The sequence below is a fragment of the Lepisosteus oculatus genome, chromosome 17 (genome assembly GCF_040954835.1).
Source record: "Lepisosteus oculatus isolate fLepOcu1 chromosome 17, fLepOcu1.hap2, whole genome shotgun sequence".
Classification (NCBI taxonomy): Eukaryota; Metazoa; Chordata; class Actinopteri; order Semionotiformes; family Lepisosteidae; genus Lepisosteus; species Lepisosteus oculatus.
This window is the reverse complement of record NC_090712.1, coordinates 5,438,656-5,466,215: the sequence shown is the minus strand read 5'-3', so window position 1 is coordinate 5,466,215 and position 27,560 is coordinate 5,438,656. Positions and strand designations below refer to the sequence as shown.

The 27,560-nt window shown below is 40.2% G+C and overlaps 1 protein-coding gene across 7 annotated transcripts in view; it reads right to left on the bottom strand.

Annotated features, from left to right (window-relative positions):
* Positions 1-20,671, bottom strand: part of klhdc3 (kelch domain containing 3) — a 39,392-nt gene extending 18,721 nt beyond the window's left edge. For 2 of the 7 annotated variants that reach the window (XR_001480291.2, XM_069180085.1), the window contains exons 1-8: positions 20,404-20,641; positions 14,955-15,197; positions 13,803-13,979; positions 12,707-12,822; positions 11,986-12,057; positions 8,828-9,041; positions 7,013-7,099; positions 5,863-5,971 (exon numbers count right to left, since the gene is read on the bottom strand). Coding sequence is in view for 6 of the 7 variants with exons in the window: in XM_069180085.1 (XP_069036186.1) it covers positions 5,863-5,971; positions 7,013-7,099; positions 8,828-9,041; positions 11,986-12,057; positions 12,707-12,822; positions 13,803-13,979; positions 14,955-15,108 (929 nt within the window). In the remaining variant the exon portion in view is untranslated. The other 5 variants (XM_015362616.2, XM_015362619.2, XM_015362617.2 and 2 more) reach the window with 5 other exon arrangements.
* Between the last annotated feature and the right edge of the window lie 6,889 nt (positions 20,672-27,560).

Below are 27,560 nucleotides of genomic sequence, written 5' to 3'. Positions count from 1 at the left end.
CTACTGTGCAGTGCAGCTGCTAGTGCAGAGGGGTGCTGTGTGTCACCCAGGTCTGGTGCTTCACTTCTGTGGTGGGTGAAGTGAGTTCTCTCCCCTTTGAGATCCTTCAGGATGAATGGATTAGGATTCTAACACAGTCAAGAATTTTAATATTATCTGAGGCTCTTATTATCTGGCTTTATCTCGCTTGGGAGTTTCATTACTAAAGGCATAAGGAGTATAAAATCTTCCAAACCTGCTGAAGGCTCGGTCAACTTGCTGACAACAGTGTCCCCTGTACTGATAAGTGACCTCAATGTCAGGACACTTAGCAGAGCATTCCTAAACACAACCCTCTTTCCGGCTTGGGATACTCTCTGCACAAGGACTGCGCGGTCTCCATTCCCATTCAGCAAAATGCAATGCTACCAGTCCAATTCATTACAAATCAGATGTAATGTTAACGACAGCACTGATGACTACCATTATGGTTTTTGCGATAAAAACAAAACTGTAACAGCGCGTGATAATAATTCTGACACGGAAATGGAGGGATGAGTGGTAAATATTTAAAACCTTGCGATACAGCGCGTGGCAAACGCTGGAAGATTGTGAGTAGCTAGCTGCCCTAATCAGAGTACAAGCCCCGCCACGTGGATATTTCTATATGATGCATATGGACAGTCTTGTGGTTAATCAGACCCCTCCTGCTGTGCACAAACCCATCTTGTAAATGAGATAAGCAGAGCTGCAACAGCCGGGTAAAGTTACAGATCCTGTGATTCTAGGCTCCCCAAGGTAATAAATCAGAGGTCCCGGAGAATTTCACGCCCCTCTGCAACCCAGCAGGGCTGTTTACACTAGTGTAAGTGGCGTTGAATGGCCAGGGCCCAGGCACGGAGCTGCCATTAACACAGGGCCCGGCCCTCCCAGCGCACAGCCACTTCTGGAATGCGAAGTAACTCGCCGCTCGCGCCGTCCCTGAGAAAAATACCGTCCGCGCCCAGAACGCAATGATCCAGATGGGAGAACCCCCCCCGAACAATTCCAAAACTGAGGGAACTGTGAAGTCTGGCCTTCCATTGAATTCGAAGAAGGAAATCAGAGAAACAGAACGACTTCAGCATTGCCATTTTTAGACCAACACTTGTGATCAATATACTGTATTAGCCATATTAACTTATTAACTCAAAACTTATACATCTGAAGTTGGGAAATTGTCTGCCAGCTGGCACAGTAAGACCACCATAATTCAAGTACAGACTTCATGTTATATTTAACACAGTACAGAAAACATCTACAGCATTCCCATTGATACAGGAACACATGAAGAACCAGCCTAGAGTAGCGCTGCATTTTACCTAAATCTGACCCCTTTGAACACAGTATGCTTTAAACCAAAACCGTTTTATTGTGCTTCACTAAAACAATAAATTACATTTAACAAATTCCTCCACTAAAGTAAATATCATAAATGGTAAGAAAATATAAATGAAGATGCCTATTTGAGAAAGAATAATAGCAACACTTTCTCAGGGTACAAAAGAAAGAATATATACATGCACAAAATATTTTTTGAGCATCTGTTCTTGTATGTTAGAACTTTGGAGAAGTGTTAAGTAGTGTTAGGAAAAATAAAACTGCAACAATTTCTTGTCTTGAAGAACCAGAATACTACTAGAAACTTAGCATTAAAAAAGTAAACTCAATTCAAATTCTGGCCAATAACAGAGGAGTACTATAGAAAAGACTTGATACAGAACAAGGAATGAACTGCGTTTTTTTTTCTGAATAAAAAAATGCAACATGTAGTAACTGTAATATATAATATGTTTAAAAAATGTAACAGTAATATTCCTTTAAATATAGACTTCAAATTATGTGTTATTGCCTTTCAGTACCTCTCTGTGAATTATTAAATACAGCTGAATGGCCGTTCTTAAAGCAAGGCAGCTACAATCATATCCCAGTGGTGTACTAACACTTAGGAAAAGTGCACCTTGTATTAGGAAATAAAAATTTAATGGGTGAAGAGAGCAAATTAATTTTATTATTTACTAACACGGCAAACTTGAAATTAATTCATATCAAAGCCCAACTGTATTACTGTATATGGTAATGTAATAATGATCAATGTAATTTTACTATTGCGGTCAAATATAAATCATGGTTAAGAGAATTTTGCTTCTAAAACTAGAGAAAGGGATACTGCTGTGTTTCCATAAAGAACACACAAAACAATCTGTATTCATTTGGTTCCACCCTAGAAAAGAAAACACTGATCTTTCACCGAAGCAAGAAAGACACCTACTGTATCCCTCTCTGAGTGTTATAAACTAAACACAAACAAACAAGACAGGACAGCAGTCCGCTCTGCCTCTGTGTGGTCCTGCTGTCCAGTGCTTGTAGGAATCATGTTCTCATTTGTACAGTAACTGGAAACACACCTAGAGCAAGCTCTACACAAGTGTATGAAGGACCACACATCCGCCCAATACATTCTGAATCACAGTGATGCTCTATTGAACCTCAACTTAGAATCAACAACAAAAAAATGCATGAGACAAAGTTGTATCAGGACCAATGAGCGATCATCCACACTAAGCCTTCAATGGTATGTACTTCCCAATTCTGTCTATCCTCCTTTGAAAAACGATGTCGCTGTGTTTCTTGATCTGATCCTGAAGACGATAATTTGTTTAATGTCAGCAGGGAGAGTATTTCATTTCTCTTTGTGACACTGGCTATAATTTATCAACACAACGAAAGCCTCTTCTTTCGAAAAGCCAAGGGCTTCTGCTATCTCTTGTGGACAGGAAATCATGATTCCTGAAAGCAAACACTAGTTTAATCCCCAGAGGAATGACATCTAGGCACGTCTGTGCCAGTTAATAATAACAGTCTTTTGTACTCACATTGTCTTCCGCAAATAACTCTGAACGATATTCAATAATCCTTCTAGAAAAGTTTTTTTTCCTCAGAAATAAAAAACTCTGATTAGCTTTTCTGTTTGTTTGTTTTTCTTTTCAGGCTGTGCATCTTAAAATCTGTTTTTAAAAGTATCAGATTAAGGAAATTGATAAATCCATATAATAGACGTCACGGATATTTCCCCTCATCTCTTAATTTAAAAATGGTCTGGTCATGGCTCCGTCCCCATCACTGCTGCATGGCATGGAAAAGGCCATCTCAAAAATACTCCATTCCCCAAGTGCATCTTAACATCACTACTATAAATGTAATAATCAGCTTCAACACTTTTTACACGTGAAATAAACACAGAAAGGCGGGGGGTGGGGGGATGGGCAGTGTGCAAATACAACACAATCCTGCCTTTTCACAATAAAAACATATTTTTTGGTCAGCAGATGGTCATCTGGGTTAATAAGCTAGGTCATACTGGGCTAGGCAGTTAAGGTAGAACACATAGGTGCCAAGACTGTGCAGTTAAAAACATGGCAGTACATTTCTTTATAAAGCCGCTTCATTCAGGCTATCAGAGCAATGCCCAGTGGGGTTTGCGTGATAAGAGACTAGCTGGTCCTCAGACAGTTGATAAGTGTCCCTTGATGGGGCCTGATTCAGAGGGACAGGTCTGGTCCCTGCTGTTAACTACCTTGTTACGCAGCTACTGTACTATCAGAGGGACTCCGAGATGAGCACAAGTCCACTCTCCCAGACCTTGTCAGCTGCCTATCACAGGCTGGTATCTTCAGGGCCTGGAGATCCAGGAAGCACTACAAGCCTGAAAAGACTTCAAGTCTCCGTTCTGATGAAAGGAATCTCTTTCCTTCCTTTGCAATAAACGGCACAAATCAAACTCTGCAGGGTGTGCTGTGCCAATGCCTGTCCTGCTCCCCCAATATTTTCCATTCAGTGGAAGGTAGGATGTAGGGATTCAGTTGGGCTATAATGCAGGATCATACAGTACCTCCTCCTGCAAATGTATTTGTTCCTAAAAAAACACATTCCCATTCCTGACACACTCAATTGAAATGTGTCTTTACATAAAGATACTAATTATTCAATCACATTAAATGTTCTTTTGTATGCATTGAGGCTGAAGTGAAATTTAATTCATGATGCAAAGATTCATTCTGGGTTGTAGTAAATGCAGTTTTCAAGCTGCCTATCTGTGTTATTAATACCAGAAGAATTTCAATTAAACACTACCCTGAAAGTTGAAAATTGAGTGAGCTATGGTCTACAGACCATACACTTTATGAAAGGTACACAACACAAGTAAAGAAAATCCATTCATTTTTTTATTCTATATGCCATGTATACATGACAAGGCTTTTGGGAAAAGTATTTCTTCATAATAGACCTTTTCGCTTTTAAACTAATTTATGCATTCACTGTGGTTACATTAAAAGACTGGTTTGCCTAGCAACTAAATTGCCTTAAGTTTCTTTCTTCTTTTATGTATTTCAGAATACAAAACAAAAATTATCCTAACCACACAGGTGTAGACTTAGTGACTATCAAGTGAAGTCTAAAGTATCTTATTTGTAAAATAAAAAAAGACTAATATCTATATACAGTACTACATGTAGCATAAACAGCATAGCACTGCCAATAGACTATCATATGTCAGACAGATTGCGCTAAGTTCAGTAGCTTATTGGTAGGAGTGAACCTTTAGATGAATGAAGATTCATGCTTTTATAAGCCTCGTTCTGTCAAAGCAATATCATAAGGTCATGAATCAGAATACAAGATCTAGGCTTTCAGAGAATATAAAGACTTGCTTACTCAGAACATGCTTATCCTGAAATGTTAAACATCCTGAATGAAATGCAGATTTTGCAGTAACTCGCTATGAAAAAGTACCCCTGGAGGGGCAGCAGGCAGACGGGTGGTTCAAGCTTAGATTTTCACGATTTTTTACTACACTTGTGGCAAATTTTTCTCATTTAAATACATATTTTTGTAAATTAAATTACCTCGATAGAACAAATTACAGAAATGGCCATTTAAGAGGTCAGACATTTTTAAAAGCAAATCAGTCATACAAAGTAAACTCATTTTTTCACACTTCTTTGTTTTCTAAATTTTTACTAAGGTAAAGGTAAAAAATCCCATATAAATAAAAAGATCTGTTCTCACAAAGTAAAATAGTCTATACAAAGAAATTAATTATTTCAGGTAGCAACACCAGACTGTGCAGATGTTTAACATAATCTTGTTCTCAAAATCAATTTTTTACACAGGTACTATAATATTCAGAATTACATTTCACAAAAATCAGTTGCAAGTGTGCATCATACCTAAGCATGAACCTTTTTCTCCACAGTAACCACAGGCAAACAAATTGGCAGCAGAAATAATAATTTATCTGAATTCTGCGTTTAATTAGGAATTGCTGTATCTGTGCTGTAGAACTGTGGCTTATTTTGTATGAGTTCCACAGCAGATGCGTTTAAAGCCACTTTAAAAAACATACGCAGTCCTTTCATTTGCTGAAAATTAGTTTTTTTATGCAGGAGTATCCACATCTAGTTTTATATGAGGTAAGTGATTGGGATTAAATTGTTGCAGGCCTTTAGAAATCTATTAAAAGGTACCCCGTAAAGCCTGCAGGATGGGGTATGTTCAGTGCTCTCTTGGCTTAAGGCTATGCTTCACTGAAAGTGAGAGTGACCAGGATAGCAGCAGTACTGAAAGATGGTTTACTCAATGTTGCTCTTGACTGCATTAAGATGAATACCTCTTCCCACAACCACATAGCTCAGTATGATCAAACTAAACGACATTGATGACAACGTCTCATTTTAGTATGATCATTGTGATGCATATGTACTGTAATGCTAATACCAGGTTGCAATGCAAGTGTACTTGGTTCAGTGACTAAATGACTTTCCCAGACTTGATTAGGATTACCTGGTGCCTCCGAAGAGGATAATCTTGTCTCCCACCATGCAGCAGCACTGTCTTCTTCGGGGACACGGAGCTTTTCCTTTGGGATCTATCTTCTTCCAGGAGGAGCTCTCTGCAATGAACATATACCACCTCCTTATTATTTTACTAATAAACCACACACCGTGACAACATTCATCTCCATGTCCTAACGGACTATACAATATACACATTATAAAGAGCTGTACTCTACATATTTCAATGCCATAACAGAGATTCATGTTTATTTTCATCTAAATATAGTTATAAAAATGACCTTTTAAACCAAATATGTTTTTACCTACACAATCATAAAAACAATAAGGCCTTATAAGGTTATGTTAGACTCATTCTGATCTAATATAATCTTTGATATCTCTCACTGTTCCAATTTCACCCACAAATACTATTTTAAGAAAGAAGACAAAAGCAAAGAAAAAAAGGGTCTAATTGTTACATAAAAGCAATTGCCCGTGAAATTACACACGATAAATGAAAATGAGGCTTTTCTGATCCATTTCTGAATGGTACGACTGGTTCATACATTCATACATTCCATATATAGAAGAGACCACTGTTACTTATTACACTGATCAATGTGAGCAACTGCATCACAGGACTTCTATGGCAACAAGCACTGCATCCTTTGTCAGCTACTTCACAGTATGTCACAGACTCTGTGTAGGATGTTAACACTGCCATCTTTTGGCTAAATTAAAACATGAAAAGGTTCTTTGCATTCAAGTAATTCACCAAGACTGATTTTCTCTAACCACTTAGTTATTCTTAAAAATGTCTAAAGCTGTACTGAACTTTTCTAAAAAGTTTTTTTAAAGGAAAGCTATTATCATGCGTTCTGTAAAGACTACATTTGTAGATGTGCTAGTACTTAACTGGTTTTACTTAAGACCCATATATAGTAACAGTTAATGAAGGAACACAGCATCAGAAAGAGGAAAATGTTCAACAGAAGAAAAAAACAAAACTGCCAAAGAATAAAACATTAATGTATTAATGTTTCCCATCAGAATTAGGATTTAATCAACAACCATACAACAAGCAGTATCATTTCGGCACTTAAAAGTAGCTTTCAACAGAAACTGGTGAAACCACACACTGAGATGAAATGACTTACCTGGATTAAACTTCCAGAGATCACTGAAGTGTCGATCCAGCCGTGCGTTATAACCACCAAATATGTACAATTCACCATTGTAGGCAACTGAAAAAAAACATTCATTTTCATTTTTAAGGAAAAAAATACATATTTTTAGCAAACATTCATTTGAGCAAACTGTCTAATGTTCCGTATGTATCAGGAGAAATAAAAGTAGTCCTAAGAAGTTAAAAAAACAACAATCGATAATTTCAACATTCTTAATACCATTAATGAACTGATTTATGTTTATTGAACACCAAATGCTGAATGTGTGTTTAGCACGCACCTCTGAAAACCCCATTTAAAAGCTTGGGAATTATTGCTTTTTAATTCAGATTTCTTGAAATTCTACAGACCAATATTTTACCCCTCAGTATTTTTCACATTAAGTAAGTTCACATTATTTTAGAAACTCGCCAATAATTAATTAAATATTTCCAAACAGCTCCCCGATATAAATGGGAATTCTTTACCGATTTACTGAAAACACATTTTCTTAATCAATAATTAAGTCTTTTCTGCACCACAAATCACTTCCCTTGCTGTAATATTACACAGGAAGTAACAAAATGGCATCAATGCTCAAACCTCTGTTTTCCAACAGGCTCAGATTTGTCCTTCCAAACATCCTGCTTATGTCTAGTTTCTAGTGAGTTTCATCTGATGAGGGTTTATCAAAGAGGGAACTACAAACATACTGTAATACAATGCACATGCAGAACCTTTTGATTTTGGGACCAAAGATTTGGGCCAAGAATGACGTCAGTCAAACAAGATTTATGGTCACAGAGCCTTCAATCACTATGATTAAGGAAAGTGGTCTCTGTACTGAGAGGAGCAGGATGCAGGGCTGAATGAATAGATCTGTGTTCTGCTCTGGCATTCTCTCAAAATCTCCTTTTCATGAACGAAATGATGCCCTAAGTATGTTCTCTTCACACCTCAGGTGTTAGCAAGGTCACTTATTGGTGCAGTCTACTCAAATAAGCGTTAATGCTGTGTCGTATGTACAGTATATACGCACATAACACAGGATGCAAAAACGGTATTAAAAGATCACAATGGAAATCACAGCATGCTAGACTGCATACATTATGAAAGAAAGACAGCTGGAAAATTAGACTTCAATCTCTTGCCTGTTAACAAAAAATTCTAAGACCTGTTGACAGCAGTTTACAACAATTTTTGCAGAGGCCATCCAAAGCACTTCACAGCACATAAAAAGAAATACTCCTTACATTGCAGGACCTTGCTACAACATAAGAGCAAAAAAGGTTTTTGGATTTAAAACCTGTGAGAAGTTTGAGACTCCTAATATAATGGTAGAGCTCCACAGGAAAAGCAAGCGAGCACAGAAAATGTACTCTTCAGTCAAAAGCTACTTTTATAACAACAAGTTGGAGGAAAATAATTTTAACAAAAGGGGCCTATTAAGTACATGTAGTTTTTGAGGAAAGTAATGCATTTCATTATAAAAACACTTTCTCCACTTGAGATGTCACGTAAAACACTAATTCAAAAGCCTGCTGTGTGATTCCTCTGTCTGAGAGTCTGGCAGCCACTGCAGCACAATCACACAACAGTACACTGCGCATCGCTAACCGAGACGCAAACTTCAAGCACAAACCTGTATGCTAGGACAGATCGACACAGTCCAAATTGGTAGAATCCCATCACAAAAGGCAAAACGCTATGCATTACATTAGGATTTTTAAGTGTTTAAGTTTTAGTTGCTTGAAGCCAGGAGCTCGTTGCCGCAGTCTGTGCTTGCACAACGGGTCCAGTACTCACAGGCTGAATGGCTTCTCCTGCCCTCTGGAAGGAGCTGGGTGTTTGGGGAGTCCAGCCAGCAGTTGGTTTCTGTGTCAAACACTTTAATCTTATTGCAGTATATTTCGTTGTTCGAGTGGAACGGTCCGAACCGATCCGCCCGGCCACCGAACACGTACATTTTCGTGCCGATGACGGTGGCAGAGTGGAAGTCCCTCCAGCGAGCTGGGGTGCCCTGTGGGAAAGCAACGGCATGAAGGAACGTTCAGGAGGGCAGAGCGTGTCTGGATCTGAGCATGGCCAGCCACCACACCCCGGCTCTTCACAGCAACCATGATCAAAACCAAAGCCACTTGTTCCTGGTAGGGGTCATGGCTACCCAGCAGCCACCCTGGAAGCACAGGGCGCAAAGCAGGACTGGTGGGACCACAGTCCTTCACAGGGCACCCAGGGGCAACTGTACAGACACCAGTTAACCCAGCCAGCATGTCTGTGAGGGCCACCTGGTGTTAACACACACCTAACCATTGAGAACACAAAAGCGTCACTCTGAGGGTGCCCCAGGTCACAAACGAACCCTACAACCAGGTTGCTGGGGGAGCCCCGCTCACCACTCACCCTCCCTCCTCCCTCTCATTCTGGAACGTGCGTTCAACCACATTCAGCTTTGTTAACATGGGACGCGCTCCAAACCAGGCTCTTCAGACTCGGGAGATTAAAGATGTGATTCTGGGCAGTCTGTTTCTGAAGATGCGCTGACTTCATTGAGACATATCTGATATGAGCAAACGCATTGAAAATAAAACCCAAAAATGTGACAAAGTTCCCTTCAAGCCTAAGAATATTATGGAAAATAACACAGAAGAGCCTGGTTTAAGACAGCAGGCCAGTAAAAAAAAAACTATTGTATTTTGTCCAGTATTTGATCCATTTGTTTGCCTTTAACACTGGTTCTGTGAGGACACCTAGTGGTAGTTTTAACTCCCGTGGGCTTGATATAGTAAGCTCCCGATGAAAAACACGAATTCACAAGCCCAGTAGCAAGCCTGGATCTTGGCTAATAATGACTGACACCCAATATCCTAATCTTAAAACCAGCACATTTGTTTATTTGACCTTTTATGGCCTGAAAGTGCTGCCAAGAGAACAAGGCCATGAAAACTGAATCTGGGCTTCAGGTCTGGCTAGACTGCAAATTCATGTCGCAAGACATGAGAATGCAGAATGGAGGCGGGTGCAGATCAAAGCTTGTCTCCCAGATGTGAATTGTGAGCCGCTAGAAAAAATGAGTGTTGGTCAAGGTGCACACTTTGCAAAGCTTTCCTCTGAATTCAAATCTGAATTTGTAGCAGAATTATTACTATTATAAATGTACCTCACTCATCATCCTGAAAAAAAAAGTATGAAACCGATTATTTTTATAGAGTAATTATATACGCACATCTTGTATAAACAATAATTTGACATTCAACATGGATTGTCCACTGCCTATAAATATTATAGAGCAACAACAAAAATTAGTTATTTTTTATCAAAAGAATTATTCCAATAATATATGAGCTCCTCTGTTTTTACACAAAAACAACAAATCAGGGCAAAGGTTAAACTACCACATTTCTCCTTTGACTTTTCATAAAACTGAACAGTCCTTTCTGTTATGCTCTCTGACAACCGCTAAGGTTAAAAATAGAGCATAACACCTCAACAGATTCCCTCAAGCGGAACAGTAAGACAATAATAAAATGGCAGGGATCACCCTGTTTATTTTTATGAGCTCTACAAACCAAAGGAACTACATTAGCATTAAAACCTGGCCACTATTAAGTAAATGCTAACTCAATATTGACTTATTAATTATGGCTCAGAACTACTTCTTGGGCTGAAAAGCTATGTTTTTTTTAGTTCAGTCTTGACTGTCTTTGGATGTTTAAAGTTATGTCTAATCATGATAGAATACTTCACGCTAATATGGGATACCATAACATTTTTGGGATGGCTGAACCACTCATCTAGTAATAGTTATTCATTCCAAAAAAAATAATTTCCACAAATAGCAAGGTCAAAATATATTTCATGAAAGGTCCTACGTTTATACTGGTAGCCTTACAAAGTAAGCAATGAGCTTTTATTTCCAACCAAACATTCGAAGGATTTTTCTTTGCCAAAGTGCTTTATTTTTTTTAACTAAGCCTTTATTGTAATTCCATGGAAATTTAAACAGATGATGCAAATGGAAAAAGAAAAAAAATTTAACAGTGACACCTAATGGGCTAAATAAATACTGCTTAAAATACTGTAGTTACAGTGCCCAATTCATTTAAGGAAAGACAGAGATCTACTAGCATTCTACTGTAACTGCAGCTACATATTTGTCAACAGCTGAATAACTACAGTCTGATAAAAAAACAGTATTTTATACATGTACAGTGGGCTCAAGAAGGATTTATCCTTTATATAAAAACTGTACAGTTTGACACTTTTTTAAACAGGCTCAACACGGGGAAAGGAAGGGTTTACTACAAGACAATGAAGAGAGAACAATATGCATCAGGGACTATTTGAACTATTACAAGGAATGCAATATATGATTCTGTGAAGTACGCACAGGAAAAAATGATCCTTTTTATATTGGATTCAAACCAACATAGAGGCATTTCTTTACACACATGCGTCAGGGGGATATGGGATAAGCTATTCAGCCATGCTGCTGAAACATACCCTGCATTCCTTCAAGAAATGGCTGGATTAGATCCTGAATTTAATGAGCTACTACCTATCAAATGGGCCAGATTGGCTGAATAGTCTCCTCTTGTGTGTAACCATTCTTATATCACTGTTCCTTAGAAGTATAAATAGCTGTCAATTTAATACAGGCTTCTGTAATTTAATTCCCTTATGGTGCAACACCAGACACAACATGTCTATATCAAGCTTCGTTTTCTGTTTTGCACAAGTCAAGGAACGAGAAAGGAACAGATTTTAAAAGACAGAACATGATTATTCCAAAAGAGACAATCCTGGAAAGTCTTTATTTGTGGGTCTTGGGACTACACTATTTTCAACTGAAAACACAGAGCAAACAGCATTCCCCTCTGACAGCTATTAATCAGACTTGTTATCACCTCAGCACATACAGCCAACAGGATAACGCATCCAACAGAAATAGCAGTGAAGCTTACCCTTGTATTGACTAAAGACCAGCACATTGTCATCGTGTCCAGTTTATGGATATCATTCGAAAAACAGTCGGCCTAAAAAAAAAAGAGATTAATCATACCACTGAGTCAAAATTAATGAACTGCTTGTTTTTATTTTGAAGACATCAATGTGAGACTTCACAGGAACAAACTGAGTAACTAAATGAAGTGAGCAATAATATCTCTTTACTATAATAACTTTTTTCACCCAATGATACTTCATGAAATGTTATTGGATGGATAATTATGAAAGTAACTACACTTCAATTGACACACAACTGTCTGGCACCAGCAGGAAAGTTGCCTGCTGTGGAAGTTATAAGCCCTCCATTTAAAAAATGAAAGATCATCTGAAAAAAAAAATGGAGAAACCTGAAACCTAAGGAATAGTGCAGAGCAGGATTCTTGAGTAGCAACTTAACTTTGTTAATGGTTTTCAAGGAACATTTTGTTTACAAATGACAACAAAATGTTTGTGGGTTTTTATGCAACCTGTGGTATATAACATTTCATGGATGACATTCTACGGCATGTAAGTTTGGGCTTTCAATTTACGTAATATTACTGAATGTTTCTTTCTTGTGAAGGTTTTTTGTTTTACATTATCTCTGGTGGCAAATGTGTCTCAGCAGGAGAGAGGACAGATGTCTCACAGGAGGCAACAGCAGGACCATAGAGGACATGGATTTCAAAATCTACCTACAAGCTGCTCGTATCCCCCGAAGATGTACATGGTCTTTCCCAGGACGCAGGCTGAATGACCATCTCGAGCTCCTGGGATCGTTCCCGAAACCTTGGGCGTGTACCACCTGTGGGTGTCTTAAACACAGGGAGAAAATGATGTTAAAACATGTCTGCATCGTGTGTATTGCCTTCTAGGATTTCATTCTTTAATAAATCCATATAACGCGGAAAGACATGAATTTTGAGAGCATCTCTCCTGGTATTCAGCATGTTTTATGAATGAGCAACTGTGTGTATATATCAGTTGCAGGCCATCTACCACAATTAATTAAACTGCTTCAAAAGGAAACTCAAGGCGAGCCAAGCCACATCTTTAAAACTTCTTATTTGACTAAAGCCTTAAAAAGAAAAACAATCTTGGAAGAATATCATTTTTTTGTACCGAAATATTTTCTCAAATTAAGTCATAAAAGTAAATGCTGCTGGAGAGAGCATGGGCATCCTTTTAATGGAGACCACATCTTCATCAGCTGCCATTCCCTCCAACAGCAAACTCAGCCAAACGCTTTATAATTCCTGACGCGGGTGAAGTTTAAGACTTCAGACAGGCCAAAAGACAACATCTTGTTAAATTTCAAAAGTAGGGTCTTTAAAGAGGAGCAAGATCACCGACTCAACGCTTTATTTTTATACCTGCTCCTTATCACTATCGCGGGAGTCCGCAGTGCTTTAAAAAAGTCGAGGCTTCTCCGCTTTCCTAAAAGAAGCTGTTAGAACCCTGCAGTTCATTCACAGTGACAGAGCGAAACCAGCATGTCGGGCCTCTTTCCCATCCTAGCATGTGAAGCCAGACGGAAAGAGAATCAGGGGGGCATTAAGGCCTGCAATAAAGTGAGGTCTATCTAAAGGACGTCCAAAAGCAGCTTCATGCCCTCATATTTCACATGCACTACACAGTAAAAATGTGACAGTGTCTAGGAAGCATTTGTTTTCCAGCTGCAAACACCCTTCATGGAAATGAAAGAGGCCCAGCGCTGGCCTGGACCTGGGTGAAAGGAAGCACAGCCACATGTCTGGGAGCTGCCTGCAGCCGGAGGGGAGCGGACTGGACTCACTGACGTCGAAGGCGTACAGCACGTTGCAGGCCCCTTCCGTGTCGTTCCTCCCTCCCCAGATGTAGATGGTGTCGTCCACCAGCACGGCGGTGTGGCCGTATCTCATGTAGGGAACCTCCCGCGCGTGCTCCCTCCCGCCGGTCCTCACGGGGGGCAGCTTCGTCCAGCGGAGAGACACTGCGGCGGGACAGACGACACATGGTCACCCGAGGAGCCGAGGTCGGGGGAGAAAAGCGGGCGTGCTGGAGCAGGGGGGGGGGGGGTCTTCTGCTATCAAAAACGGAAGGCACTCGGGCAAGAGCAGGACCTGGGTCTGGAGCGAGCGCGGCAACTTCCGACGAGGCACGAAGCACAGACTGCAGTCGTGTTCAGAACGGCCCAAGTTCGATTTATGGCAAAGGACATTATTTTTCAGGATATTTCGCCCAGTGCAGTATTTATACACTTGCCTCTCCAGCTGCTCTGTTAGCAGCATGAAACCAGTTCTGCCACATGAGTGACAAAATAACTGAGGCACGAACTAAATGCGGAACTCAAAGCACATGACGCGCAAACACCCAAAAGCAAGGCAGGTTGTCAAATTTAAAACGGTAAAAATACAGGTCCCTCAACTTCTGCCATTAATTTTACAAACTTTTTAAACGTTCTACCTGACGCTTGAATATCTCTTTGCCTGAATATCTCCTTTAACTGAAACGGTTAAATCAAGAACTACTCGATCCGCATAAAAGAAACCTGCCAGATGGAAACGCTGTCCGCAGCGCGGCAAGCAAGCTCCACATTTTTAATTTACCGTCTCACACGAAAGTCTCCCTTGCGTGCGAGAAAGTAAATTAAGGCAAAAGCAGATGTTAGGCTACAGTAACAAAACCATAATTAGGTTCAGCTCATTATTGCAGTAATAAAAACATTTGCGTTATTGTCCACATCGGTTCCAGGCCCCAATATACAGCTAAGACGCAATGCTGTAAAACGGGTTTTTAAGACTAAGCTCTGGCATGTGACGCCTCTTAAGAAGCACGACTCAGCGCTTCGCAACCGAGTGCTGGAGAGAAACTCCCTGGCGATGACCCAAAACAGGAGCCCGCAGCGGCAACGGGGCCATTACACTTCCCCCGCTGGCCCCGAGGGGCCCCCTAGGGCCCGGCCCACCTGCGTTGAAGACGTGGACGTCGATCTGCCGCAGGGTCTCGTAGTCCTCCCCCGAGCAGTAGCCGCCGAAGGAGTACACTTTGTGCCCCACGGACACGGCCGCGTGGTTGACCCGCCGCGGCCCGCCTTCCAGGTGCACCGTCCAGCGCAACATTCCCTCCCGGAGACGTCCCCGCCCAGCCGCTCTAGAGCATCGCGCCCCTCGCCGGCCCGGCCGCCGTCACGCCGTGGTCATGGCCCGTCCTGCAGCAGTGTAATACAGAAGCGTTACAGGCAATGTGCGAGTTATTTGGGATAAACATTATATATGACCCCCTCCTCTCGCTACACTTGAGCCCGCAGCTATAGTTTACAGCTTCAGCCTGCAGCTCACAGCTGGCAGCCCACCGGAGCTCAGCAGTGTGAGCCCGGTCAGTACCTGGATAGGAGACTCCTGGGAAAGCTGAGGCTGCTGCTGGAAGAGGTGTTAGTGGGGCCAGCAGGGGGCGCTCACCCTGCAGCTTATGTGGGTCCTTATGCCCCAGTATAGTGATGGGGACACTATATTGTAAAAAGGGTGTTCCTTCAGATGAGACGTAAAACCCAGGTCCTGACTCTCTGTGGTCATTAAAAATCCCGGGGTGTTTCTCAAAAAGAGTAGGGGTGGTACCCCTGTGTCCTGGCCAAATTTCCCCCTGGTCTTTACCAATCATGCCCTCCTAATAATCCTCATCTCTGACCTGTTCTCCTCCCCACTGATAGCTGGTGTGTGGGGAGGGTACTGGAGCACTATAACTGCTGTCGCATCATCCAGGTGGGGCTGCACATTGGTGGTGGTGGAGGGGAGACCCCATTATCTGTAAAGCGCTTTGAGTGGAGTGTCCAGAAAAGAGCTATAGAAGTGTAAAAAACTGTTATTAAACCGGCATTCACAGCGAACTGTTCCAAGACGAGTCTTTCTAACCTCTAGAGTCGTCATAATTATACAGTATATAATATACAGTATGCATTGGGCCTATATAATATATAACTAGATATTATATATAATTATATATTTTTAGACATTATAATTATGTAATAATTATAAGTTATTAGCTTGATGTCACTGGTGAGACAGTGCCAGTGAGTCCCCAGCTGCTCCTTCTCGATAAAGACTCCCAAACTACTGCTGATCTGCAGCCACTACTGGTTTGGATGGGTGGAGACGCCTTCAGATGGCACTTGCTTGCTTTATTTGCAGAAATTAATGGAAACAGGACTAACAAAAAGAGGTAAGATCTGAGGAGGCAATGCAGTTAGATGCATGAACTAACCTCCAAAAACCCTGTCTTAGTATCGGATTTAGTGTGTATAACTACACTTTTCGTTTTATACAATTTATGAACTAAACAAAACTTTGTTCAGAAAAAAGGACATGTATCCCCTACAGTTACTCCGCAGTTTTATGCAGAAACCTCCCGTGGAGCTTGCTGAATTCTGCTTTATTTTGTGAGAGCACCACTATTTTAAGAACAAGATGGACTCATTTTGCTGGCTCAAGTGACAAGACCCCTGGCTGACCCAAGAAACAGAAAAATGATAAGGGTTGGACTAGTTGAAGAGCAGCAAAGTGCAAAATGGTAGAGCACGGATTAAATTACAGTAAATTAAACTGTAAAACTGTAAAAGTAAACAGTAAAGGATTTGCATTAAGTTTAAAACCACAGTGCTCTTTTAAAGTGTAAAGCACATTACAAACTAACAATATTGCACTGAGCTAAAATGATGCAACAATAGTACATACAGGGACTTATCCTGGTTTGTTCTATGTCCTTCACTGTTAAACTCGCCACGTATTTCAACGAGCTAAACTTGACATACAGTATTGCCTCTGAGAACTGCATTCATGTTTAGAACAAATCTCCAATTCCTGTACCCCTCCAGTGAAATTTACTTCATGGTGAGCCAGTTTTCTGCAGTGAAAATTATTTTCTAAAGCTATATAGGATACATTATGTTCTGCTTTTCAGGATGTTATATTCTCCAAATCCTTATTTATATATAGAAAACACCTGATAGCTCTTCAATCTGCAAGTGTCATTGCAATTCAACATGAAAGCCGCTGGCAGTTCTACTCTGTCCATGCTGGCCAAGCACTATCACTGCTATCCATGGACTGTGGACACCAGAGCTCTTGTTTCCACAGTTATTACAGTCCTCACATTGTTAGATAAAGCTTGAATATTCACCAAGATCCCAAACTGGTTCATTATGGCAAGAATCTTTTTTCTCTTTCTCTTACTTTTGAGAAAGTGTAAAAATATAGTTCTCCCAAATGTTACAATTCATTTTCCCTGACTGTTCTAAAACACAAGTTTTCCATGACACATGCTTACTGTCATACCTAAATAACTGACTCTCAGTTCCTTTTCAGCTCCTCCAATTTACCTGTATAGCAGTCTAATTTAAGCCTCACGCATATTGGGACTCACTGATCAGGACCTGGACTATTTCAGCTTCCAGTTAAACAGTCCCCGGCACTTTCCCAAGCTTGCAGTGACATACGTGAACACAGTGTTTTAAGACATTAATGAACTTTATTACATGATCAGTCACCAATGAAAATGTTTATGTTCAAATAAAGTTAAACACATGTTCCACATAGATATTGAAGAGGTGCCACAAGTATCAAGTACACTTGTGAATGAGGTTTTACTGAATAACGCTACAATATAACAAAACTAGCATGAATTAGGAATTAGCACAAAGGTCCATTTGAACAGACCCCGATACCAGCTGCTTGCAATGCCTTTAATATGTCAGAGTGCTGTCTGAGGAAAATACAGTACAGTACTTCCTGCTGGGAACACCCTCATTTAACCACAGCTAAACAAGAATCTGCCTCACATCAGACATTTTTATTTTTCTAGTTCACAATTTTGTGTGCACTAAACTGATATCAAAGGCTGCATAATCAGCGCTTTCTAAGAACTTTAATTTCAAAATGAAGTAATCCGAAATGTGCTTCATTCTCCAGCTCCCACACGAACAGCAATGGTATCCCTCAAATTACATTTTAGTTCTCAGAAGTTATACAGTAGTTAACTGAAAAGACCCAACAGACTTTGATACGTTCTGAGAGGTGGATGACAGGGAGTTGGTTCTTTATGATTAATGATTCACTGACACATGGAATTATCAAATGAATGCTGGGGGGGTGTGTGCCAGTTTCAGGGTACGCAGTCACTGCATTCAGATGAAAATGTGCATTTCTTGGATTGATCTTTAATCCACAAACTGAACATCTGTGAATTTCTCACTCAAAATGTATCTTATATTAAGGGCTATTGAGGCATTTTTTGTTAAGCAGTAAAAGAAACATTAAAAACATTCATTTACTGAAACAAAAAAAAAGAAAGCTGCATAATAGAAAAAAGCTGTTTTATAATGACGAAGCCTAACAAACACTCTCGATAAACACACATTCAAGATTAGGGCAAAGCAGAACCTTCTTTTACCAATATACTATTTTCTGAAAAAACGGTAAGAAATTAAAACAGTAAAACACCATAAAAAGGTACAAAATATATTACTACACATCTAGGAGTGCATTATTGGCACCATTCCTGATAGATTACTATAATAATTAGAATTGACTGCAACGAACTGATTAATACTTGGACTACAGAACTTTCAATAATCAATAGAATCACAATCACACACAATCTCTGTATGTCAAATCTGAAGGCAGTAAGGGGACCTTATACTTTACAAAGAAAAAAAGTCTGGCACACAGTTTTGTTAAATCAACAGTGATTGATTATTGTAATACAAGGATAAGGTGCCTCCACCTTTGTCGGACCTAGAAATTGTCAGAGATACAGCAGCTCTGATGACCCAAAGCCAGATCGTTGCCACCGCTCTGAAAGAACAGATATTACAGCAGGTTCAGAGCAGGTGGAGATCCTCAACATTAAACAAGGGCAGGAAGGCCAAAGTCTCAGTGGTCTGATTAGTAATAACTGAAGCAGATCAAGTCATCTTCAGAGTAATAATAAAAGCAACAGCTGATGCGCAACACTACAGGTCTTTGATGCGTTACGCTACAGTGAAAAACTGAACGGGCCAGGCCTTGAAACACTAACAGTTCGTATTTGCTTTTTTTGCTGCTCCTTTGATTTGTTAACATGGTCTTATAGATAAATCCAGATCTTTGACTGCATACGGAGAGTGCATACTGTATAAAACCACTTGACCCACAAGGTTAGTAAGAGGTGAGATTCAGCCGAAAAGAATGCTTACCTTAAGAAAACAAAATTGCACCTATGAATTGTAAATCAGACTTCACAAATAATTATATCAACATCCCATTAAATGCAGCCCAGTTACATACCCGAATAGCCATTTCTGCTGCCACTGTTCATGTGCTTCTGAGCCTCTTCCTACACCTAAAATAAACCTCAGCACTTTGTATTCCATATAGACTTCTCTATTTCTGGCACATACTTCATCCAGCAGTGAACTACATAGCACGGGGCAGGCTTCAACCTGACATCTGACATTTACTAAACACAGCTCACCGGTCCAGCTATTAGATTAGAGGGGATGCACTAATGTCACTTCGAAAGGTGGTACTTTGATTTTATTGATTAACTCCCCCCCCGAGAATACTAATAATCATTTTCATGAGACAATCGCTAAAAGTTATGCTATGTACATGATGAGCCCACAGCGTGAACCTTCCTGCAAGACTAAAAACAGATGGGTCCAACTCAGATATTCAAAGGACCAAGGTCCAAGGCCGGCAAATCACAACTGATTTTGTGTACGGCAGATACACACACCACAGAAGCCAGCGATACGGCAATTCGAAACCGATTAAATGGATTAAAAAACTACCAAAGCACGTATTTCACACCCCTGTGGTGATGATTTAACATTGCTCACGGTGGCGAACACCTCTTTCTCCAGTGGCTAAATCAACAAGCTGTCAAAAATGTCAGATTGAATGGGGTGACCGTTGTGTTTATTTACTGTAATGGCAGCAACATTGCTAAGTGACCTACAATAGGATAACGATTAAAAATCACAGCAATCGTCACTTGATCACTTGAGTCAAACACTTTGAAGAATCGAGTAATTAGAGGTTATTTTTTCTCTTTTGTTTGTTTAATTTCTACCAAGGTTGCAAGTGCAAAGTAAGCTAAAAAAACATCCGGTTTTCCAATACTGCCTGTGTGGACGCTACACTGTGTCAGCAAGCAGTAATTGGAATTAAAAGAAAAATATCGAACTGATTTTATGCAGAAGGCAAAAGGTGCGAAAGTTGAATCGAAGAAAGGCTTTCATATGTTTTGAAACAAACGTTTATTATGATCACACAGCTGATCGTGAGCAGTGGATATTGTTCAGCGAAAAATGAGCTTTTCTGTTAAAAATCCTAACGCACGCAGGTGTGGAAACAGATAAAGAAACAATGTGCATTCCCTACCTTTGATTTTTGCAACGCACCTTTTTTTCGGCCTCCTTAATTGCCGTTTGTTGAATACTGAACAGTTTGCAATATGTGAAGTTGCTGTCAAAATCAAGAAAAAAAGCGTACAGGAAGCTGGTTTAACCTTAGCTTTCCTCCATGATAACACGGTCTGCAAACGGAGATTGGTCTGAAACTAAACGTAATTCAATACATATTTACTATTTAGCACAGGCAGAGAAAATAATCATATTTTATTTACTTTTTCTCCTGCAGGTCGTGATACCTCACCTAACGCCTACGTAGCGAGACGTGAGTATTGCTATCTGGGTCTTGTAGTTTTAACAGGAGCATCGTGGTAAGAAAGCAGAAAGAAGGCGGCTCGGTGGAAAAACTACAAATCCCACAATGCACTTAAACCACTTCCTCCGCGTGCTAATAGGTTTTTGTGGTGGCAACGCCTCTAAAAGTCATTCAATTCAAGCAAGGAAGTTGAGACGCGTAGAGTCGATTTAAACTCAGCAATTCGGTAGCTGCTGAGTTATTTAGCTAAAAGCTGGTGCAGCCACCTGATTATGAAGACTTTTACAAAAAAAATATGCATGGCTGTTGCATCGAGTCTGCAGACAGGTTACTGAATTGTAAATGTCGAAACACACAGGAATAGCAAAATAACTTGTAAAACCTGACAAAATATTAGACGTATTTTAAAGCACTGCAACACGGACTAGTAGGTGAACATATAAACATGTGTTCATAAATATGACACAATATATACACATTATTACACAGAATATTTTGGTAATATTCCATGTCTCTAATGCAACACTAGAAAATAGGATGGCGTAGTACAGATTTTACAGTTCTGTCCATTGGAATGTAGCGTAGTATACAGAGACTTGACTCCACATTTTAATGGCATTATCAACTACAAAGCATTGCGCGAGAGTGCCATTTTGGCGGGGCTTATTTATTTTTAAATACTGATTTATATTTGTCAACACTGAAGCATGCAAAAGGAAATGACTGACAATTTAATCAACTTATCCTGATCGTTTCCAATAGCAGCATTTCAAACGTGAGTTAATTTAATGATGATGGATTTTTGTAACGATAGGTGTCTGTAGAGCGCTATAATCAAAGGGAGACGATCTGCGATGTGTCGTCAGATCTGTTTAGCTGATAGTTATTATGTTATTTATAACAAATCTGGTTTAGGCATGAATTATTTCCCGAATATTTAAATAAGCAGCAAAAATACAAAACAGTAACATTATTATTAGTTCCGAATAACATAGTATTCTAACTTAAGCTTGCTTGCCCTCTGGAACATCACCAGACACTCATAGAATAACTAATGATTGCTTTGCCAGGTGGCCAAATGCCATGTGTTCAATTATGAACACTGTGGTCATTAACACACCTGCACATCTCATCAGCCACAGCTCCAAGACGTCTGCAGAAGGCTAAAAAAAAAAGGCCTGTGCCTTCACATTTGTTTTTAGAAAGGAGAAAATCAAAGAAGTTTATTGAGATTTTGTGCTGTCCTCAAAGATTTTGGATAAAGCTGCTCTGGACACAGTAGGAGAAAAAGGTGCAAATATCTTGGCACGAACAAAATAACTAACGACTTCTCACAGACGTGGTAGAAAACATCTTTACCGGCAAGCAGGCCCACTTGTGCTTTCCAATTGTGACCACTAGCGGTCCCCCAAACACAAAATGAAAGCAAAGTTTAAGAAAAAAGACACATGCTAACCCCCAAGAAATTAATTGCATCTAATGATGTAATGCATTATGTTCAGTCATCAGGTTTTAATTTCACAAGAGGATATTGCAAGACACCGCCCACGGAAGGCCATATGTGATTTTTAAAACCGGACATGCAGAGGCCTAGATTTATGCTTCATTTTTTGAAATGTGGAAACCTCCAGGAAACAATCTGTCCTAGTGACTCTAACGGGTGAGGCGCAGTGTTTTTGATCCCAGGACTGTTTAAAAATGGAACTGTTTCGCAAGCTGCCTTACCAGTTTCACACTCTGTCAAACAAATGCCAGAGTGTCCTTGTTTTTTGGGGGTCATGAAGCTACTGCAAGTAGCCCTTCACAGGGTTTAAGACAAGTAAACCTGTTAACAGTTTCCCACCTTAGATTCAATTCAGTAAACGATGCTCTAGCAGGAAGAAGAACATCTTCATCTGTGTAATATAGAAAACACTTCCATCTGAAGGTATTGGCGTTACAATCTAAAAAACGAAAGCATTTCAATCTTTTTTTAAATACATGAAAACTAATGCCTTTCATTTATAACCCAGAAAACAATACAAATCTTCTCATTTAACCTGCCATTCATCCATTTGCAGTCAGAAATAAATTAATACTAACCAATCAACTGTGCAACATTTCTCCTTATATAACACATCGCAAAATTATGTGCTGTGTATTTGTTGAAGTCCAGTGGTTTACTATAATTGATCTTTCTTCACCTGCAGTTTATATTTTTTTGTTGTTTCAAGTGAACTACACTATTTTATTTGACTCATGCCTTTATCCGAAGCTACACACGGAGAGTAGAATGACCCATTTTTCTTTCTTATGGCACATTTCAGTTTCCTTTTATACATTTTTTAGGAGCAATCTGGAAAAAGTGCTTTGCTTGAAGGTGAGGTTGCAGAATCCTACCTGGGATGTAGATCCTTCATCGCTATTGTTTTTTTTTTTGTGTGTGTGTGTGTAAAAATAATTGAAGAAAACACACTTTTTTTTGAGTTCGTGAAAGACCTCAAATGATGAACAAAACAGCTGAGTGGCCCCTCAAGTTTAAGCTAATCTACAGAACATGAGCAAAGAGGCCGTCCTTCAGATACACAAGTCCATGTGTTTTTTTTGCACACAGTCTCTGAGCTGATATGTTAGAACGTGGAGCCAGTCCTGATTGTGGAGAACGCCTGAGCCTGATTTCTGAGTCTGTTCCTCTGAGGAGCGTTTCTTTCGAAGAACACCGCCGCTGTCCGCTCTTTAATTGTTTGCCTTAAAAGCTCAACCTGCCCTTTTAGGGTATGACAAGAGGACAGAATAGTTGCTGAAAAATTGCTGTAAGATGTGAGTAATGTGGCCAGCTTGCTCTGCAGATGAATATGATTTAGCTGTACATGGCCACAGTCACAGAAAAGAATTCGTCAGACTTCCCTGTGGCCAGATAGCAAGGATGTCGGCTCTCGGGGGTTCTGTGAGGCTTAAAGATGCGAGCAAGCCCTATGCGCCCTGCTACATTACTAGGGTAGTAAAACATTATTATAGCTGGCTGGCACATTCTGGACTCTCTTCTGGAAAGTATGCAAGTCTGGGTATTCCTTCTTCCACAGGGAGTTACAGTGTGATCCTACCCTAACACACGTCTGTCGTTGTTGAATATTTTGGCTGCAAAGCATTGTTTTCGTGAATGAGACATGCCATAGCTTCTTCCTTTCCAGCAAGGGATCAGATCACTTTATTGGCCATATACAATTTCTTGTATTAGGAATTTGTCTTTTCGCATACCCCAGCTTGCTCTCCATGAGACACACAGACACAGAGACAGGGTGAGAGAAGCTTGGGGTCAGAGCGCAGGGTCAGCCATTTATACGGCTCCCCTGGAGCAGCTGGGGTTAAGGGCCTTGCTCAGCGGCCCAACAGAGTAGGATTCCTCAATAGGCCGCAGGATACGAACCGGCAACCTTCCAGCCACAGGCGCAGATCCTTAGCGACAGGGCCACCACACTACCCATAGTGATAGCGAGCACCAGTGTCAATCGAAATTTGTGGAAGGAGTACGACGTCCCTGTGAGCGAGAGACAGACAGGTGGCAGCTGGGGAAGACGTGGCAGGTGAGGCCTGTCTGGTCCAGCCCAGCTGCAGGGCCACGGACAAGAGGCTGCTGCCAGGCTGATAGCCCTCAGGCAGGATGACTGACCTATCACTTAAAGGCATTTGTGCAGTGCCAGCTGCACCACTTTCCCCACACAAAAAACAATGTCGACATTGTGTGGCCTTGTCCCATAGAACAGCTGCCTGTTGCCCACTCCCTGGCCGCCTAATAAACACACACATTCCACTGAACATCTGACATCCAAAAATATTTTGAAAATAAAGCTGTAAAATAGTCATGCCCCAAGTTGTCATCTTTAACGGTTGGAACTATTGAAAGTTAGCTGTGTGTACATCTTTTACCCCCAAAGTTATTGAGATAAAAACATCAATCTATGAAAGGAATCAATTTTTTTCATCTCAAGGTTATGTTTGATCTGATATCAGGCAAAAGCTGTTGCAAATTCTAATGCAGACTAAAGCAACCTGTTTGCATGCCAATAGAGGTTCCCACGTTAGTTTTTTAACATTCTATTATGGAATTGAGAAAAATATTTTCTAGTAATAGAAAATTATTAAGGAGAAGTATCTATGAAACACAGTTTCTGAGTTATTTTCATTGTTTTATTCTTATATTAAACAATTAAGCTCAAATTAAACAATTGTCAGTCAAGCTGAGTAATTGTCCCAACAAATTATTTTAATTAAAACTTGCAGCTTAATTGCTTAATATAGAGACACTCTTCCTCTCTTCTGTTCCACTAATGATTACTTGATCCTATGTCATCACTGCCACCAGTGCCTCTACTAAGCTCCCAATTTTAAGCTGAATGTCATATAAACTCTTTTGGCATCTGATCTGGAAACAGTTTGGAATATTACAAATTAATCCCTAATGTTTTTTTAATCAAAACAATTTTGACATGGGTAGGTCAGTGTTTCCTTGCCATTCAGAATGATATTCAGTTTTTTAACCACAGTTTCCAGGCGAGTATGACACCTCTATTTGCATACTGTACATACTGTATCTACACAAGTGTGTGCCCGAGTACAGCAGCACAAGACATTTTAAATTCCTATTCAGTGTTATGCAGTGTCGTCTTTATTCAAACACGTGAGCAGAATAACGCAAATACAAAAAAGATCATGGGCATGAGAAGAAAGAGAAAGTAAAAGAAGAAGAAATTGATCCATCCATTGAGAGATGTTTCATGGCTTTGAAGTGCACCTTTCAGAAGACTGCAAGCTTGCATCTGTCCTGTGATTTCAGATCACAGCTAGCCGGAATGTGCTAAATCATTGATCTGTTTCCGATCAAAGAAGTCTCCTGCATTAAGGAAAAGCAGGTGTCGTCTTCTGCCCTGGAGCCAGTTGGTGATGAGATGATGGACAAGATATCCCCCCGTTAATCGAGCCTGGTCCCCAGTTTCAGCATAGATTGGCAGTCAGTGCCACCTGTTAACCATACACTTTGCATCAAACATCTGACCCTGGACAGACACTGCAGAGTGTGTCTTTTTCGCCAAGGTTTCATGCTCCTTAAAACAACAGATGTGACTTCTGCCTTTACATGGAATAAAGATCACTCCTCCTCTCCACTTAGAGATTCCATTGCAAATATGCAACAGAGTAACAACTGTCGCACCAACAGCTGCTCCTTTCTGTAGGCAGGATGATTTTCGCAAGCCTGGGCTCTGGGTTCTTTGAAATCCACTGCCTCAGGAAAAATATCCTGTTAGTTTTAAAGTTGTATTTCATAGATTCATATTCTTCTTTGCAATAATGTACTTCCATATACTCCTTTTAGTCATTCTGATACTATGTAAAGGATGCCTTACATTCAGTATGCAGCAGAACTTTTCCTCTGATAGCTACTTCTGCAAATGACAGCTGAAGAAGTGAAAGTCTGCATGATTTGACTGACTCTCCTTCTCCTTTGTTTTTCTTCTTGAGCGAGTGAAAGGAAGGATTAGTTTTTTAATGCTTTTCATCCATAATTTATCCTTGACAGAACGGTAAAACTGTGACTTCAAAACCACTTTGTGAAATCTGTAAAAAGTGGAAAGATTGTGGCAAGGCTAATTTTTCAATTTTCCCACTTTGTTTTGTTCACTTTGTTTGCAAAAAACAATTGTAAAAATGTGTTACATCAAAGATTGAAAAACCCTCCCCAATGTTAGAAAACAACCTTTTAGCCTGATCTGGTTACATCTCAGAAGCTCTGCAAAGCTCGGCTTAGTCAGTCCTGTGACAGAAAACTTCTCAAGAAACCCAGGTAGCTGTTATACGCTGTGTTTCGATTGAGCAACAGGTGGGGCTCTTTCTTCTGGATCAAAATTTCCAAAATCAGTCCCTGGTTCCCAGGTACATTGTGCTGGAGGGGGTGTCAGTTAGTGGATGGGATATTAAATCTAGGTCTTGGTAAGCAGGTCGTTAAAGTTTCCATGTCACTGAAGCTTCCCCTGTATTTTTTTTTATTTAAATGGCAAAGCACTTTCTCAGTTCTCCAACTGATGCTGTGTCATGGTTTTGCTGACACATACTGGATGACACGTGTCATATTCTTGGCCTTTTGGTCCGTTTGTACTGCCCTCAGATTTATCAATGGTACGGCTGCAGCCTACTATTATACAATGAGGATGTTGAACTTTTTGGCAGAACAGCAATCTTAACTTAAGGCAGGAATGTCCATTAATGTGTGTCTATTAAATCTCCAGCCAATAAGACTCAGGAAAGTGGTGTCTCTGACCAGTTAGACCAATATGTCAGTCAAGCTGAGTAATTGAGAGACCAGATGAAACACAAACGAGAAACTGCATCACCCCAGGGACTAGAGTCAGGAAATAATCTCTTCTCCAGCCCCAGCAGTAACACACTCCAGCTCATCCGATGTCATGACAAAGTCAATGCGGTCGGATGATGCATTTTGACATGAATTCTCACATATCAGTTTCATAGCGAGCGGGAAGCTAAGATGTAACAGCTACTGACGTGGAGAATCCAGAACGGTAACAGCAACCAAATGTTCCTACGGACACAGGAACCCAGTATGGGTTTATTTGTTTCTCTCTTCATTGTTTTGTTTTAACTGTGGTCAGAATGCCACAATGATAAGCATTGCCTAAGCAATGTGCTATTTTTCAAATGTTGCTACAGTCTCGGCTGTTAACGTTCAAAGTGAAATCTAAGTAGCCCACATATTTAGGCACTATGAATTGGGATACTTGTTATGATTTGCACTGCCATAAGGCACAACAGCTTGCAGAGTTTGTGTGATATTAATTTGCGTTTAATGTACTGATTTGACTTCCTCTAACTGAATTAGGTCA